Source organism: Talaromyces stipitatus, genomic scaffold (genome assembly GCF_000003125.1).
Source record: "Talaromyces stipitatus ATCC 10500 scf_1105507295487 genomic scaffold, whole genome shotgun sequence".
Lineage (NCBI taxonomy): Eukaryota > Fungi > Ascomycota > Eurotiomycetes > Eurotiales > Trichocomaceae > Talaromyces > Talaromyces stipitatus.
In genome coordinates, this window is record NW_002990120.1 from 368,190 (window position 1) to 383,533 (window position 15,344).

The window sequence follows — 15,344 nt, forward strand, 5'->3', positions numbered from 1 at the left end:
GAGTACATTTTCGATATTTTTCTCGTCTGTTTGAGAATGAGGCATATGATTACCAAAAGAACAAACTAGGCAATGCTTTGATTTCAATAAAGGCCTCGTCTGAGTCTGTAAAGAAATCGATGAATGGATCGTATAGACTCAGAGAATTGATATCGTCCCGTAATAGTGATCAATGATCAGTTGCTTGTAAGTATTGATAAGGAGATGATTCGATGCGTTGAATCTCTGTGTAATACTTGTCTTGTTCTAACTTAGTTACATACGACTAGGGGGTGAGACTATAATTAGCCTCGGAATCACTGTTGGAAATAAAATCACGTGACTAGCAGAATACAGAAGTCGAACTACGGAGCGCTTCGCAAATACCTCAAAAATACCAAATTCCCTTTAAGGGCGTCCTTTTTGCTGAAATGGTATTACGTTTTAGTTCCGATAATCACTAGTCATCACGTGACCTTATGATCATATTCTTTGCAGAGCCTGGCTGCAGTATCTTACATAGTTAACTTATTCATCTTCTGTATTATGTAATTTTCAAATCTCTGATTGACGCAGAGAGTTTTCATTTGCCCAAGTTACGTACCCTCTCAGTCAGAAATCTGGGCCAAACTGATGAAATGCGTCATTACCCGTTTCGGAAGTCCATCAAGCCTCCTGTAGTATTCGATACTGGTAACAGCCCTGTGGACAGTGACCTGCCCTTGTTTCTAATTGCAAAAAAATAGATGATAAATATGCTTCACCGGACGCAGTAAGTAATCAGGCTTCTCAGTTGATACCATTATCCTAGAAGTATGAAGTGTACGGACGTTTTAGGGCTATTTAGGATAGCCCTAATAGCAATGATTTTGATTGGCCCAAAAGACTTGGCGCTCTAACTCAATGAGGTTAGAGCTGCATGCCAAACATGTGAGTCGCAAACAAATTTTCACTCTTTGATAAACTAGTTCGTCACGCGTTCGAAACTCTGACGGTTCGCTTTTTTCCAAATAAATTTCACTCTCATGATATCACCACAAGCATAGTAAAAATACAGAACCCTTTCCCATGCTGTTGATGAATCCAGCAGCACGCTCTTCCTCACAATGGCTGGGGCGCTTCGCGAACTCATAGAACTCTTGTTGACGGAAATAGCCGTCAGTGGCACTGACGGTAAGTATGCCTGAGGCTTTTCAAGCCGACCTGCACTCCTTCCTCTTACGGCAACTTGCGGTCACGTGTCTCTACATTTTTGCCCAACTCAGCATGACCGAAACATCCATCGCATCCAGATACATGTTAATTATTCGACTTCTGACTGGCATGCGCTAATCCCTTATAGGAACTCCCTTGTCAGAGATATGGGGTCTGATTGAAGCCTTTTACAGTAACAGGTCATCCTACGCCGGGCATGACCACAGCTCACCCGGCTTCTTTTTGGATCGTTCGCTACAGGAAGACCTGTGGGAATGGTTAACACTGAATCCTGAGGTGTCCGTCGGACGGAACAAGGAGTATAATGGGCTTAGTTTACCTGAAGCAGAGGCAATCAATTCAAAGTCCTCTGAACTTAGGCTTTTCGTATCCGAGGAACGTATTTGGAAAGCGTTGACCGGTCATGAAAAGGACGAAACCAAAGTCCCATCCACCGAATTCTCTCTGCTCTCTATTATCGCGTCATGCCGGTCCCAAGGAATCCTGCAGACTGAGTTGGTTCGTCGTAGTGGTCAGGATGCGAGGTCTGTGCCGAAACGTACCGACGCCTTGAAGACCAAAGGCTACATCGATAAACGACAAGTACAGGCCAAATCGGCCAAGACCAGCTTGTGCACGCTTTCGAGATTTGCCAATGTTGATGTCGGCATTGTATGCCAGGAAGGCAAATCTGCGCAATCCCGAGAAGTGATCGATTTTGGAGCTTTCTGCCATGACATATTTCGCATTCTCAAAAAATATCAGATCATAGCTCGGAGCGATCTCAGAGATGAGCTCGGTTTCCACGATATCTGGCGCCGGCGTATCTTGAATAGAGCGATACGGAAGCTTGAGACAATTGGTTGCGTGCAGCGAGTTAAAGCGCGATCGCAATTTCATGACACTATGCAATCCCTACACTCCTGCGTCCTGTTGGTTCGTGAACCCACGCAGGTCGATCTGAAGTTGTTCAAAAGCGACTACAAGACAATATTGGCTGCCACAGACCAAGAGAACGAGGAAATGGAAGAACAGGCCGAGATGCATACTCCCGACCACAAACTTATTCAATGGGTTCCAGATGCTAATTTTGCAAACCTTATTGCTACTCTAATCAAAAATAGTGGAACTAGAGGAAGCAGTAATGCTGAAATCATCAGAGAAGGATTCGGGAAAGTTTTTCGTCGTCCAAGTGAAAACACTTTGAATCGCATCACGGAATGTTGGCAGCTCTCGCAACCATTGCATCTCAGAAGTAGTGCTATTGTCCGAGACACTGCACTGAATGGCACGGTCACTCATTACGTGCATTACTCATATTCCAATTTTAAGCAGCTGGTCGATACTGGGTGTGCTGATTGGGATGCGGTATCCTTTCGTCCAAGAGACGTTAAGAGTTCCAAGCTTGCTATACCACCTCCTGATGCTCTACCCGTGACTGACCAAGACGGCTTGGTACCTTTTAGGCCCTCTCGAAGAGGGATCGCCGAGTGTGATCACTATTGTGCAGTTTCATCCAAAAGCCTTGGCAACTATGCAGTAACTAAAAGCGACCCAGTCGCTATGACTAACGAAAATATGGATTTTGGTAAGGTGTACGAAGCTGATCAGAGGAAGCAATTTCACTAACATGAAACTTCAGTGGCTGTGTTTCCACGTGAATCTGACGGTTTTCCCGGATATAAACCTATCCACAAAAGAACTGACACTCATACGGTGGCTAAAAAGGAGCAAATAGATTCCGCTAGATCCCAGCAGGATTTCCGTGGTGAGAATATGGTCGAAACCCCGGGATATGCGCAAATGACAAAAGCCGAGAAAATTGAAGTCGAGCTCAAGAAGGGTGAAAGATCACCCAGAGAGGTATTTGCTGCATTCGGCCTAGACGAAAGTTGGACGCATGTAGCAGTACGCCTTATGGAGCGAAATGCCCCTGGAGTTTATATGACAGCAAAAGGAAAAGCACGACCAGCTGGTAGACGCCAAGGGCGTCCCAAGGAAAGTCGAATCGCTGTGTTTAGGAGTTCCACCCTTGTCGAATACCTCAAATCAATTCCTCAAGCTGTAATGGATGTTTCTCGACCTCTTGTCTCACGAGCGAGTCCATGCAACGCTGGCCGCGAATCGTCAATCATCACCACCCCGGGAGATCTGATCTCAGAGACGAATAGTAATAACGAACAAGGCGCCCTGGAACCCGCTCCTGTAGCCACTGAAACGCAGTCTAACAAAGAAAACAATATCGTGCCTAGACCGGCTAGTACTGAACCGCAACCGACTTCGCCGGAGCTCCCCTCAGTTATTCCTGACCTCCCTGAAATAGAGAAGGTGGTTTCCTTGGAAGCTGAAGAACGATCTACAACATCTACGGCTATAACAGGAATAACTATTTCGAGGAACAACACATTGGAGTCTTGTCCCTCCGTACATCCTGTGAGCAATGTACCCTCAGCTGCAGCGGATGAATCTTCAGTCGTTGGTCAAGGACATGATTCGCCACCTGAGTCCCCAGTCATATTCACAAAAAGCCGACGTCTGGACCATGGAGGTTCTGTCGCTCGTTTGAGACGTGCAATCATTATGGATATCATAAAGCAGGCCGGAGGGGCATTTCCTTCGGGCAGTGAGATATGGCACGCATTTTCAACGGTTTGGATGAAGTATCTTAAACATGCTGAGAAGCCGGACTCAAGAACAGTTAGAAATGTGGTAAAGTATCTCATTGACACAGGGAAGTTGCGACAGATAACCTTTAGTGGTAAAGGTCCCAAGGGCCTCATGGTTACTCGCAGCATCGTTATGACACCCGAAACCAGCCCTTCCAGCCCACTCGTCACAAAAATGCAGAAAGCGCTCTTGGAGTCAAATTATTATGTTCCGGATAATGTCGAAATAGATTCTGATATCACGAGGATTGTACGCGGTGCCACTGGGGCGCCCACAGGTGTCTATACCAAATCGATCCCTATTGACCCCGGAATGACAGTCAACCTACGGACGAAACCCGCTTCTGTTATAGCATTAGAGAGAAGGAAAGAGCAGTCTATTCACAAAAGACTGTCCAAACCTATTCGACTGATGGGTATTAAACGCAAAGGCAGACTTCAGACTTCCGAGGGTATCACTTCATTCTCCAGGCCGGTGAGCAAGGGAATTTTGAAACATCACCATGAGCCTTCTCAACCTGAGAAAGATCCATCAGGAGAATCAACTCCAATGGAGATAGATGTTCTCCCATCCGTGACCCCTAAGCGTCACTTGCGCCGGGAATCGCTAGATCAGCCACGCTCAGAAGTCAAGAGACGCAAACGATCATATACGGAGTCCCAATATGATCGATTTTTGGATAGCCTTGAGGATGTTCTGCAATGGGAGTTCAGCAATCTGTTAATGAGTGAAACGGAACAGGGTTCATCTATCATTCCAAAGTTCACAGAAGACGACATGGATTTCATTCACCACACCGTCAATGAGGGCTTTGAACAAGCACCTGTTGTTGGTAGTATACGCTTTGCTGGTGAGAAACGGACGAGGCCAGCTCCCCTCTCAGCACCAAGCCTAAGAAGACGTCGACATAAATCCTCGGTGGCATTTGAATCAAAACTCAGACCTATCACGCCGCGACAAAGTCATGACACTGGCCACGAGTCAGGATCACAGCCGTGGCTCGTCTCTTATGCCCAGCAACCAATGGATGCGGAACTGTATATGCAGCCTAACGGTTCGGATTTACTCCAACCATCGAGTCCGATTGATGAAGATGAGCTCCACGGTTATCCGGAGAAGAACACCGCGACAATGGCTAGGAGACGACGCAGAGGACTCAAAGCTCTGTCCAATTCGATGATTGAACGACTAAAGCATGCAATCGTTGTCGTCAGGACTATTGCAGGAGGTACTCAGGGAAGAATTGTCGATTGGGATTTCGTGACTAAGGCTTTCCCGAGAGAAGATCCCCAGGATATCCGATCAAATGGTAAACTGCTCTTGAACCGTGATCGACGCCAGCTGGCACAGATGCAGGACGAATTTCGTGTCAAATTACTTGCAGAATATAAGAAGAAAAACTCGTCAATCCCAATCATTAACTTCAATAACATGGCATCTTATGATTGGGATGCGGCAGTGACATGGGCAACTGCCCAGTACTATTCACCTTTTACTCGAAATGTGCCCCTGTTGCCAGCATCGCGGGCTCGATTGATACAGGACATTCCGCATCGTATAGAACAGGTTTCCGACGAGTTTGAGATGATTTACACAACCAATCCCACATTCAGTATCACAAAGCGGGAGTCCCTTTTTGCTTCAAGACCTTATTTGAGTAAGCAGAAAATCGAGAGTGCCAATGTTCGAGATCAAAACGACGACAAACAAGCGGTGAAATGCTGGATTTTGTCGAATATCGTCGCCAAGGAAGCAACATACAATGCCATAGATGCGCGAGACAAATTATCTCGACTCCCCAATGTCATTATTGAGGATGCCGTGAAAGAGCTTATCCGAGAGCGATTCATATCGCAGAGCAATCGCGGACGTGTCGTTCCAGGCCGTAATTTCACCTTCACGGATAATTTTCAACTCACCTTCGGACGTAGAAGAGCAATCGATTCGGATATACTTCGCCAGGCAGCAAAATTCAAGCGTATGCTTGATGACGATTTCAAACGTGACGGAGTATCTCAACTAAAATATGATGCGTCAGACGGAGCTGTTCTTGCAGTCATGGCGTTAGCAGCCCAAGGACGAGTACACATTTTACCTAACGATCCACCTGCAAATCCGTTCGGCCTCACCGAAGGTAACTACGAGACACGTACCTTGGACAAAGCGATTTTCAAATTCCAGGTGGATGTCATTCCGGACAGTAGCAGATACCAATACGGTTACCCCTTAGCAGTCAAAGCCAATGAACGTCAACCGCCTATTGAAGAGGAAGAGTTAAAACAACTTTTGAGTGGTAACGACGATAAGGGACCGGTTGCAAAACTTCCGCTGTGGTTAGACATCAATGGTAATGTGCACGTGCAGTTGTGGGAGGCTATTGTGTCTGCCATAGTGGGTATCCTTGCAATAAGGCCAAAGATTGACATAGTCAATCTCCATGAACAGCTCCAGAATTACCTGGCTCCGTGGGATATTGAACGTATTCTCAGGTGGCTTGAAAAGATTGGACTAGCTGAAAATGAAGGTGGAGCTGGCGATAAAGGTATCTGGTCTGCGAAGGAGTACTGGTGGATGATCTGGGCCTAATATTTGAGGCGCCCGTGTATTTCTCGATTTTGCATTCTTATGTAACCTCTGTTCTAACATGGATCGTATGGTATAAGTTATTCCAGTATATCAACAACCCAGTTAAGATATTCTTAGGCATAGATAGCTTACTTGTCTAGGTGCAGTAACAGTGTCGAGATGCCTATATACAGCACTGTAAAGGATAGGCACAATGTGTTGAACGAGACACTGAGTACTTACTTGAGTAAAAGAGATACCAACGGGGCTGGTCAAATGTTGCTATTACACAAATACATAGTGGGCATTGCGAGTTCTTTACAACCGATAATGGAACTTCTTCGAGAGTCTAACGAGTCATCAAATGACAAACAAAGAAACAAAAATCTGGTCATGGTCCACATGAAACCAACTTGCTGAATATAGAACGCATAAGCATGTATCAAAGAAATCGTATCGGATCAGGGTATAATGGTCAAATAAAAGTCAAATAGCCACTTTCAGAGCCAGGTATGCGTGTGGAGATCGCTTATGTTATTGTAGTTGCCGAGGGGCGGTTATATATCCTCTGAGGCAGCAATCCGTCTCATTAACATAAAAATAAGGACAACGAGTACACCGACGATAGCTCGGTCCAGCCATGCGCCATCTTGGGACGGTGTTGTTTGTGTGTTTATCGGTCTACTCACTGTGCTCGTATGTGATGTAGTCATAGCCATTGTGGTTGTGGGCGTTGGTGTCGGAGATATTGTGGACGATGCTGTGCTGGGAATGGTGTTAGGCTCCGAGGAGTAAGGGACATCACGCATCGACGTATCTGGTGAAGGTGATGGCAAAGGCTCTTGCTGTGTTGAGCTTATAGTGGCTGCTGCTGGGCCAGTAGACGACTCTTCTTGCATGTCGACTGCATTGGCAATCGACCGTGATTGGCATTCGTTGGCACTGTTCTTATAGCTCATTCGTAACTCCTCGGGCACTGTCTCCCGATCCTGATCGTCCACGGATATACCCTTTCGTGAACAAACCGCGCGCCACTCATTGAGGACTTTTTCATTTGTCTTTCCGCCCATACATTCACAACTCCATGTTCGGCTTTTCTCAGCCCACATCCTCCGCACATCTTCTGGCGCGTCTAAACCACCTAATTGCCCCTTAGCGTCCCCATCCATAAAGCTTCTGATGGCTGTCAGTGCAGTACGTATCCCCCACGCGGGTTGCCACGTTTCCTCATGGTGGCCACTGATACTGAGGCAGATCTCACGATTGACTTCAAATCGCCCGGATGGTGTCAGAAAGCGAAAGGACGGCGGTCTCAATGGGTACGTTGGTGGTAGGACGATGCGGCCATGATAGATTCCTCCGGCGTATGGCGATGGAGCCGGAGGGCCAGCCAATGTGAAGTGCCAATCAAATAGATTCGAGTCAGAAACGGGATGCGCACAGAAATGCGGTGATGGAGAGGGCGCCGATTCGGAAAGTTCTGCCGCCTCTTTCATTAAGCGTCGAATGGCGGGCGACATGGTTTAGGATGTTGACGATGTGGTTACTGTTATCGCGACGGTGTGCCTCGGCGCGGGTAGTGTCCGTCCTTCAGCTCAGAGGAGATGTTTACTACTTAGTCGAGATTATTATGGCGCGTACGACGTTGTGTTTATGGGGAATATTGGTTTTGTTCCAACAGGTTGATGATAAGACCTTGGCGTAACTATCGATATTATCGTATGGGGATGGTATACCCGCCAGACTCACACGAAACTGCCAGCAGTGGGTGTTTCGAGATTATAGTTCGGTGTGCTTCGAACAGGTGAACAAAATATGAAAGAAGAAGAAGCTGGTTATTGTTGGGACAGATAGAAAGAATGACAAGCTGGCATTTGGCGGAGCTGAGTTGAAGGTGGCTCCCGCGGCATACGTAATACACCCCGAACCCCTTAGGGTTGAATCAACTGGGAACAATACATACTACCATATTTACCCAGACTTTAATCTAATGTAGCTTTAAATTTTACTGGATAAATCATCTCGATTATTACGAGATTGAAGCAGAACAAGGCGCAGTGAAGAAATAAATCGGTACGGATTCTGCATATCAAGAATTCTAACATAATGTCGTGACCCTAACCTGTGCCAATATGGACAAACATCCAATTCGAAATGCCAGCAATAATTCCACCGTCCAGTACATTTACACGCTCGAACATGAACGCCCAAGCAGATATGTGATAGCATCGTGACTAAGCTTGAGAATCCCCATAGTCCCAATGCGTTTACAGGTACACAAGCAGCAAGATTAGTCCCAGTCTCGCCATTCATCTTTTGGGCTTCCAAACTGATCGCGGGTGATTCCAAGCACTCGATCAGCTTTGCTCCCTGGCGAATGGCCATTCCGACCCCGGTGCAGTTTCTGTAGCCCATCATCATCATCTGAATCCAAATCGTATTCGTCAGCATCACTGTCTTCATGGTGCATTCGTGGCGACTTCGGTCGCAGCGTCGTCATTGAGACACCGGAATTCGGTCTGGAGCCATTGTGTCCACTCTTGGAGAAGCGCTGCATGGGAACCGGCACTGTGGAAGTTCGTGTTGCATTGTTATTGTTCATCCAATGATCATAGGATTGCTGGCGTTGTCGTTCTAGCCATTGGGACATTTCGCGCTCACGCTCCTGTCTGATACGATCTCTTGCCTCAAGGAACGCGGGACTGGGTTCCCAATACCAGCCATCACCAGAGGTATTGCAAATAGGAAGAGCCCAGAGGAATGGGTTGTCGCCGAATAAATGGCGCAGGTTCTGTTTCCATCCGTGATTGAAAGGGCTGGGAATGTTCTCACTGTCTCGGGAGTCAAGGTAGTCTTCATAGCGCTCACGTTCTCTCTGTCGTTCCAATTCTTCGTACGAGCGATGCAAAGCTTTTTGAGCAGGTGTACCATCAGTATTCGATTCACGTAGGAAAGAGATATAATCCTGGTGGTGACCAGATTGGGGCTCTACAATCGGAGAGAGCCGCTCTTCACCCTCTTCCGCGCGGGTCACCCCCGGAATAGCATTTGCATGCGCCTCAATTATTTGCTGCCCGTATCCTTGTAGTCGGTGGCCAAAACCACTGTTCCTTGTAGGATTGCCGACACTCTGGTCTTGGGCGGCTTGGTAATCGCCGCGCTGGCGGTCAAGAGCTTTACGTAGAGGAGAAAGGTATCGGGTCTTCTCCAACGACTCGATGGTAGTTAGATTCCGTACAGCGAGGCTGATGTGCCAGGCAGTAAAGCCAGTCAGGACCAATCCGATGATGCCAGAAATCACGGCGAGTAAAATGACGTTTACAGGCATTAAAGTGTTTGCGTACACAACGTCGTTCAGAACTTCATCCCAAACCCACAAACCAGATGTGGCGAAACAAGCCCAACAGAAGGTTGACGTGTATATAAGGAAGAGCATGAATGCCTTGTAGTTGCGAAGTCCCACGCAAGTGGCCAGCCACGGACAATGGTGGTCCATCTTTAACACGCATCTCTTGCAACTCGAGCAATGGTGAGCGCGATCGGGCTTTGGGCACTGACACTTCTTGCAGAATCTAGCGCCCCCGTGTCTGTTGACTGTATAGCTCTGATATTCCGGCAATTCCGTGGTAGGAAGATGACTATACTGGCCACGGTCGCTCCCGCGCTTATCTGGCGAACCGAGGGGTGAGCCGGGATCTGTAAAAACTGCGACCGTGTACGATAGGTTAAGCATTATATATAGGATAATTCCTACTGCTGAGCTTGGTAAACCTGATGGACAGGAAGGCGGATTAGCTCGGATGCAGGAGATTGTCGATATCATAACACACCTAGCCATCTACTCTTTGTGGGCAAAAAGCCGATCCCAGCATCAACCCATACCGCCCATGTAGTTAAACCATAAACGAATGCCAGGGGGAAATATGAAGCTATTGCGACACATGTTCGCTCAACGGTACGAGCTAGCGAGCGGACCCGTCGTTTCGGGGATAGAGTTGGGGAGCCGGAGGTGGCCATTTATCATTTCCTGCGAAGTCTCTCTCCACTGGTGGTTTAATAGTATTGACGAAGAATATGAGCCAAGGCAGGGTTGGCGCTGCAGGCAGGCAAGCATGCCTTTTCTCTCGTTCGGCGGGTTATGAGGTAGTCGCCGACAGATGCACGAGGTCTGGGGCAAATGTTGACACGGGAATAGCTGGGCTGATAAAAAAAAAGACCTGAACAACAAACCTGTACAGCTGTTGTCAATATTGAATCAAGATCAAGTTGTGATAGACATCATGAGCAGTCTGCTTGTCAGCAGCCTGTGGACGTTGGTTGTTTCAACATTCGGGATTCCGGATGAATATGAATAATACGATACCGTATTGCGCCGGTGGTGTGAACAGTGCGCCGTATTGATGTACCGCAAATTTACGTATCCGTCTCAGCCTCACACAAAGTTCAGCCACAATTTCATTAATTACATACATACGGAGTACATACACAACATAACAGTCAGAGACATACATATGATATTGCATACATCGTATTCTCTCCTTGAGTCAACAGCTGAGTCCAAGTCCATCATCATTCCACACGTACTCAGAAAACAAAACCAAAACAGGCTTGAATACTGACGAATTGTGAGGCTTAGCGGCGGATCATCTGGGCTGTTTGGGTCAGGGACGCGACTGACAGCTGCCGCCATTGGGCCATTTACCTGCACCGCCCCTCTTACTCCGTAACATACTCCGTACAACTCATCAACTTCCACTCCACAGCTAACTGCGTCTCCTCGTTTCTTCTGCTTCATCTGTTTGATCAACCCTGTTCGATCATTCATTCATTCATTCATTCATTGATTGCTTATCCATCAGTCAACCGCTCGCCCGCCCTTAGAACATCCGTCCTCATACAGGATTCTACTTGCGGTCTTTCAGGAGAATACCGTTTGAGAGTTAGAGACAATAACCGCTGCTTGTACAAGATCGATTATTTCAATCAGGCGTCCAGATACGCAGTTGGGATTCATCTGACCGTCTTCATTAATCAAAGTACACCAAAATATTTGGTGGATGCGTTAATCACGCACTTTATTCTTCAACATGGCTGCTAACGACTATTATGGCGACTTTCGACCGCAGCCTGCTCACAGCCAACCCCCTTCCTACCATGACGACGAATATAACCACCAAAGTCCAGTAGATACTACACATCAACTACATGCCTTTCAGCCCACCACATCACAAACACCCTACAGTTCAAATCACAACAGCTACGGTCATCAGCCCCAATACAGTCAAAATTCCTTCACCGATGACGCCCCCTTCGTGGGCGGGAGAAACCATCCCACTGACCAGTATGGAGAAGACATACCGTTGAAATCAAATGCTCAACCAGCGCAAGCTCCGGATCCGCACTGGGTGAATGAGAACACAAATTATGATGCAGGGATGCCGATGGATCCGGTAATGGGCGCAAGGAAAAAGCGACGGCGGACTAGAAGGGGAGGGTTTTTTGGTAAAAGGACTCCCTGGGTTACATGGCTATTGACAGCAGTCGACATTGGTGTCTTTGTTGGAGAGTTGATCTACAGTGGTGAGTATGAATACCTACAAGAAGGCAGAGCTTGCATTCTAACCCACAGTTTCTTAGCCCAACTGACTGGCAGTCCCATTGAAATACACCCTAGCTTCAATCCAATGGTTGGACCCTCCCCCTATGTGCAAATCAATATGGGCTCTCGTTTTGTCGCTTGTATGAAGAATATTCCCGGAGTGCAGGATGCGAACGCGACAATTACTTGGCCTTGTCCTAATACAACTTCATCTGACCCCAACACCGCTATGAACCAGTGTACGCTGTCAGAACTGTGTGGGTTCGGCGGCGTGCCCAATCCTAAACCAAATGGTTCTCTAAACGACCAGCCAGAACCCAACCAATGGTTCCGTTTCATTGTACCAATGTTTCTGCATGCTGGTCTTGTTCATATCGGGTTCAATATGCTTATGCAGATGACTGTAGGAGCTGACATGGAAAGGAGAATTGGATGGTGGCGCTACGCTCTGGTCTATTTTTCAAGCGGTATTTTTGGATTTGTTATGGGCGGCAACTACGCAGCGCAAGGTATCTCTTCAACCGGCGCCTCGGGCGCACTCTTCGGACTGGTTGCATTGACTCTTTTGGACCTGCTGTACACCTGGGGGGAGCGAAGAAGCCCCTGGGTTGAACTTATTTTCCTTATTATCGAGATTGCCGTGTCATTCGTGTTAGGACTTCTCCCCGGCCTCGACAATTTCTCTCATATCGGTGGCTTCATCATGGGGTTGGCCATGGGTCTCTGCATGATGCGATCTCCCAACTACATTCGCGAACGAATCGGCCTTCAACGCAGGCCATATGTTGTCATGAGTGGCGGAGCTGGTCCCACCCCTGGTGACGGCGACAATAATAGTAACACCATCAACAGCAATAACATTGATAATAATAAACCTAGCCGTTCAGTAGCTACTGGGCGCTTGGTCGGCTTCTTTCGAGGAAGGAAACCGCTTTGGTGGGCGTGGTGGCTCGTTCGAGCTGGAGCTTTGGTGGCTGTCATTATTGGGTTTATCTTCTTAGTGACGGATTTTTACAAGTATCCCAAATCGACTTGTTCGTGGTGCTACCGATTGAGTTGTCTGGTAAGCTTGTCCAATTTGCAACCCATTCGAGTCATTGCCGAGTCTTATTGCTAACAATCATGTTTCGCAGCCTATCAAGAACTGGTGCAGTATAGGCAACCTAGACCTAACGTCCACATCGAGTCCCTCATGAACTTCAAAGCCAGTTCCATGTTCTTCATACATTTTCAGCAAATAGCCGGTGAGGACCGAGCGCATATTCAAAGGCGGAGTTAGCAGTGGAAAAAAAGAAAGATACCCATGTTTATTGTTTTCATTATCTCGGTCAACCTCTTACCATTGCATCTCTTGTACTGAAAATAATTCACATAATTTGACGGCCGATCTTTTTGTTATTTAGTTGTCGTCTAATGCATCTATTTGGGCGGCTTTGTACTTAGGCATGGGCATAGGGTGATTTTAATCTTAGACAAGGACCCTATTAGCTATTTCTCGAAAATTTATACTAGCTGGATGTAACATAAATATAAGGTAACAATGACTACCGTAAGAATAATTATCCATGATTAGGGAGCTATGCTCGGAGCTCCAATGAAAAAGACAAATGAACGAGGGCTATCCAATGATAACTAGTACATCATTAGTTTAACCCATCCGCCCATCTAAAGCTCTTCAATCGTACACTTCAGTCGTGTTTCTCGTGTTTATTAGTGATTATGAGCTCGCCAAAATAATCAAAAAGGGCATGCTTCCACTGATTCGTGATATTTCGTTTGAATGTGCATTAGTCGTCTTCCCCCGTTGCAAGTCGTTCGGGCCGGTCGAATTGTGTTGTCTGGGGGTACCGGCGCAACGTGAGAAAGTTGAGGAAGAAAAGAAGAAAACGCCAAAAGCTCCGTGACTGCGCCAATTGAAAGGGAAAAGAACGGTTTATAGTGGCTGCTAACGTCCAAAAATCAAGAAAATCCAGGCCGTCTAATGCCCGTGGCGCCATTTTGCTGCGTTGCAATGCGTCTAGCGCGAAAAAGAAAACGTTCCGATGTGGTATTATTGTCGTGTTGCGGCGCAAAAAAAAAAGACAGCTGTTATACAGTGGTAGGAACCTCGTTTAAGACGCCATAGAACTTGTCGGCATAGTGGCTGATGTTGCCGGGCTGATATAAACGTGCTCAAAGATGCCGAAGAGCGCAGCCACGTCCTCGCTATGGCCAGTCAGGAGCCAGACCAGACGTCCTATCTTCCGGAAGAGCAGTTGCGGAAAGTATAGAAGGGAGGCCCATATCAACAGGGAGAGGAACACCAGAACAAAGGTGTTTGCGACAAACTTTTCTCCGGGAGTCATGACATAGACACCAAAGGTCACCTCGTAACGATAGTATTGTAGGCGGATATGGTCGATGCAGCGTTGGACCAGGTTGCGAGTTCTGCCGTGCGACACTATATAGTTTGTGCCGTGTGCCATGGACGAGGAATATTTACTCATAAGCTCGTCGACAATGGGCTGCGACACGTGAGCGGTCGTGGAAGGGGTGTAAAAGGAGCGCACTTCGGTCGCCATTTTGTCAAATGTTTCAACAAGAATAGGTTTGCAGCTCCGTGCAGAAACAATGAAGCACTGACAACGGAGCTCAAGCTTGGCAGTATAACGGACCGATCGAGGGCTATATATATAGTGTCACCAAGCGCGACTCGAGGGATGTCTCAGTTACAGGTAGACCAAGCACGGTGAAGTAATCCGCGAATTGAGAGCGTGTCTATGATAGGCGAAATTGAAGGCGGCTCAACATGGAAAAGTGGATTAGTAAAGATGATCCGTGATGAATAAGCGCTGAAGAAGAATATTGGTCAGGGCCTGGAACGAATCCAAGTACTAGAGTCTTGGGGCGAGAGAGAGCTGAGGAAAGATAAGAAACCCAGAAGAAAGAATACGTAGAATATAAATGAGCGAAGCCAACAGTCTCGAATCCTGCATTTTTCCAAGTGAAGCAAATCGCGGATGGGGCGTCCGGAAGCTTCGGATAGCACGTGACAGCCAATCAAGGCGGCGCGGGAAAAGTTGCCTGAGCCAATGACGCAATATGTTTAACTTGTGCTGAAGGGAATAACCAACTAGTTGTAGTTGAATATAAGCAGGCAAATAAGAACAGCAATGGTTTGAATAATGGTCCGTACGGTCCAGTGGTGAAGACCCCAGTTATGGGGTTAGGGTTATAAATATGGCTCACTTGCAATGAGGTCCCGTGTTCGATTCGCGGTTCGGGCATGGTTTTTTTTTTAAATCTCTTTTTTCTCTTTGCGCATACACTTACTGCTTATTCTGTATATCAAGTGACAGTC

At 47.1% G+C, this 15,344-nt stretch overlaps 5 protein-coding genes across 5 annotated transcripts, besides 1 other annotated feature; 2 read left to right on the forward strand and 3 right to left on the reverse strand.

Annotated features, from left to right (window-relative positions):
* Nucleotides 1–1,085: 1,085 nt before the first annotated feature.
* TSTA_053400 (TFIIIC transcription initiation factor complex subunits Tfc3, putative) lies at nt 1,086–6,501 on the forward strand (the record flags this gene model as incomplete). Its single annotated transcript, XM_002486888.1, has 3 exons — nt 1,086–1,152; nt 1,322–2,761; nt 2,816–6,501. The coding sequence occupies 3 exons, from the start codon at nt 1,086–1,088 to the stop codon at nt 6,424–6,426; spliced, it is 5,118 nt and encodes a 1,705-aa protein (XP_002486933.1). The 3' UTR covers nt 6,427–6,501.
* Nucleotides 6,502–7,086: 585 nt separating this feature from the next.
* Nucleotides 7,087–7,925, reverse strand: TSTA_053410 (ubiquitin conjugating enzyme (UbcF), putative; the record flags this gene model as incomplete). Its single annotated transcript, XM_002486889.1, has 2 exons — nt 7,087–7,170; nt 7,206–7,925. The coding sequence occupies 2 exons, from the start codon at nt 7,923–7,925 to the stop codon at nt 7,087–7,089; spliced, it is 804 nt and encodes a 267-aa protein (XP_002486934.1).
* A 536-nt stretch (nt 7,926–8,461) lies between these two features.
* Nucleotides 8,462–10,717, reverse strand: TSTA_053420 (DHHC zinc finger membrane protein). Its single transcript, XM_002486890.1, has 2 exons — nt 10,236–10,717; nt 8,462–10,176 (listed from the first exon to the last, which is right to left on the reverse strand). The coding sequence occupies exons 1-2, from the start codon at nt 10,420–10,422 to the stop codon at nt 8,696–8,698; spliced, it is 1,668 nt and encodes a 555-aa protein (XP_002486935.1). The 5' UTR covers nt 10,423–10,717; the 3' UTR covers nt 8,462–8,695.
* A 505-nt stretch (nt 10,718–11,222) lies between these two features.
* Nucleotides 11,223–11,251: a microsatellite.
* On the forward strand, nt 11,234–13,266 carry TSTA_053430 (rhomboid family membrane protein). The gene is made up of 3 exons (XM_002486891.1): nt 11,234–11,985; nt 12,043–13,067; nt 13,138–13,266. The coding sequence occupies exons 1-3, from the start codon at nt 11,493–11,495 to the stop codon at nt 13,198–13,200; spliced, it is 1,581 nt and encodes a 526-aa protein (XP_002486936.1). The 5' UTR covers nt 11,234–11,492; the 3' UTR covers nt 13,201–13,266.
* Nucleotides 13,267–14,115: 849 nt separating this feature from the next.
* On the reverse strand, nt 14,116–14,565 carry TSTA_053440 (uncharacterized protein; the record flags this gene model as incomplete). The annotated part of the gene is made up of 2 exons (XM_002486892.1): nt 14,116–14,444; nt 14,487–14,565. The coding sequence occupies 2 exons, from the start codon at nt 14,563–14,565 to the stop codon at nt 14,116–14,118; spliced, it is 408 nt and encodes a 135-aa protein (XP_002486937.1).
* Between the last annotated feature and the right edge of the window lie 779 nt (nt 14,566–15,344).

Coding starts and splice junctions, on each gene's coding strand:
- TSTA_053420 (XM_002486890.1), bottom strand. CDS start 10,422: ATGGCCACCTCCGGCTCCCCAACTCTATCCCCGAAACGACGGGTCCGC. Junction 10,177..10,235: donor CACAAAGAGTAGATGGCTAG/GTGTGTTATGAT, acceptor CCTGTCCATCAG/GTTTACCAAGCTCAGCAGTA.
- TSTA_053430 (XM_002486891.1), top strand. CDS start 11,493: ATGGCTGCTAACGACTATTATGGCGACTTTCGACCGCAGCCTGCTCAC. Junction 11,986..12,042: donor TGGAGAGTTGATCTACAGTG/GTGAGTATGAAT, acceptor ACAGTTTCTTAG/CCCAACTGACTGGCAGTCCC. Junction 13,068..13,137: donor GCTACCGATTGAGTTGTCTG/GTAAGCTTGTCC, acceptor CATGTTTCGCAG/CCTATCAAGAACTGGTGCAG.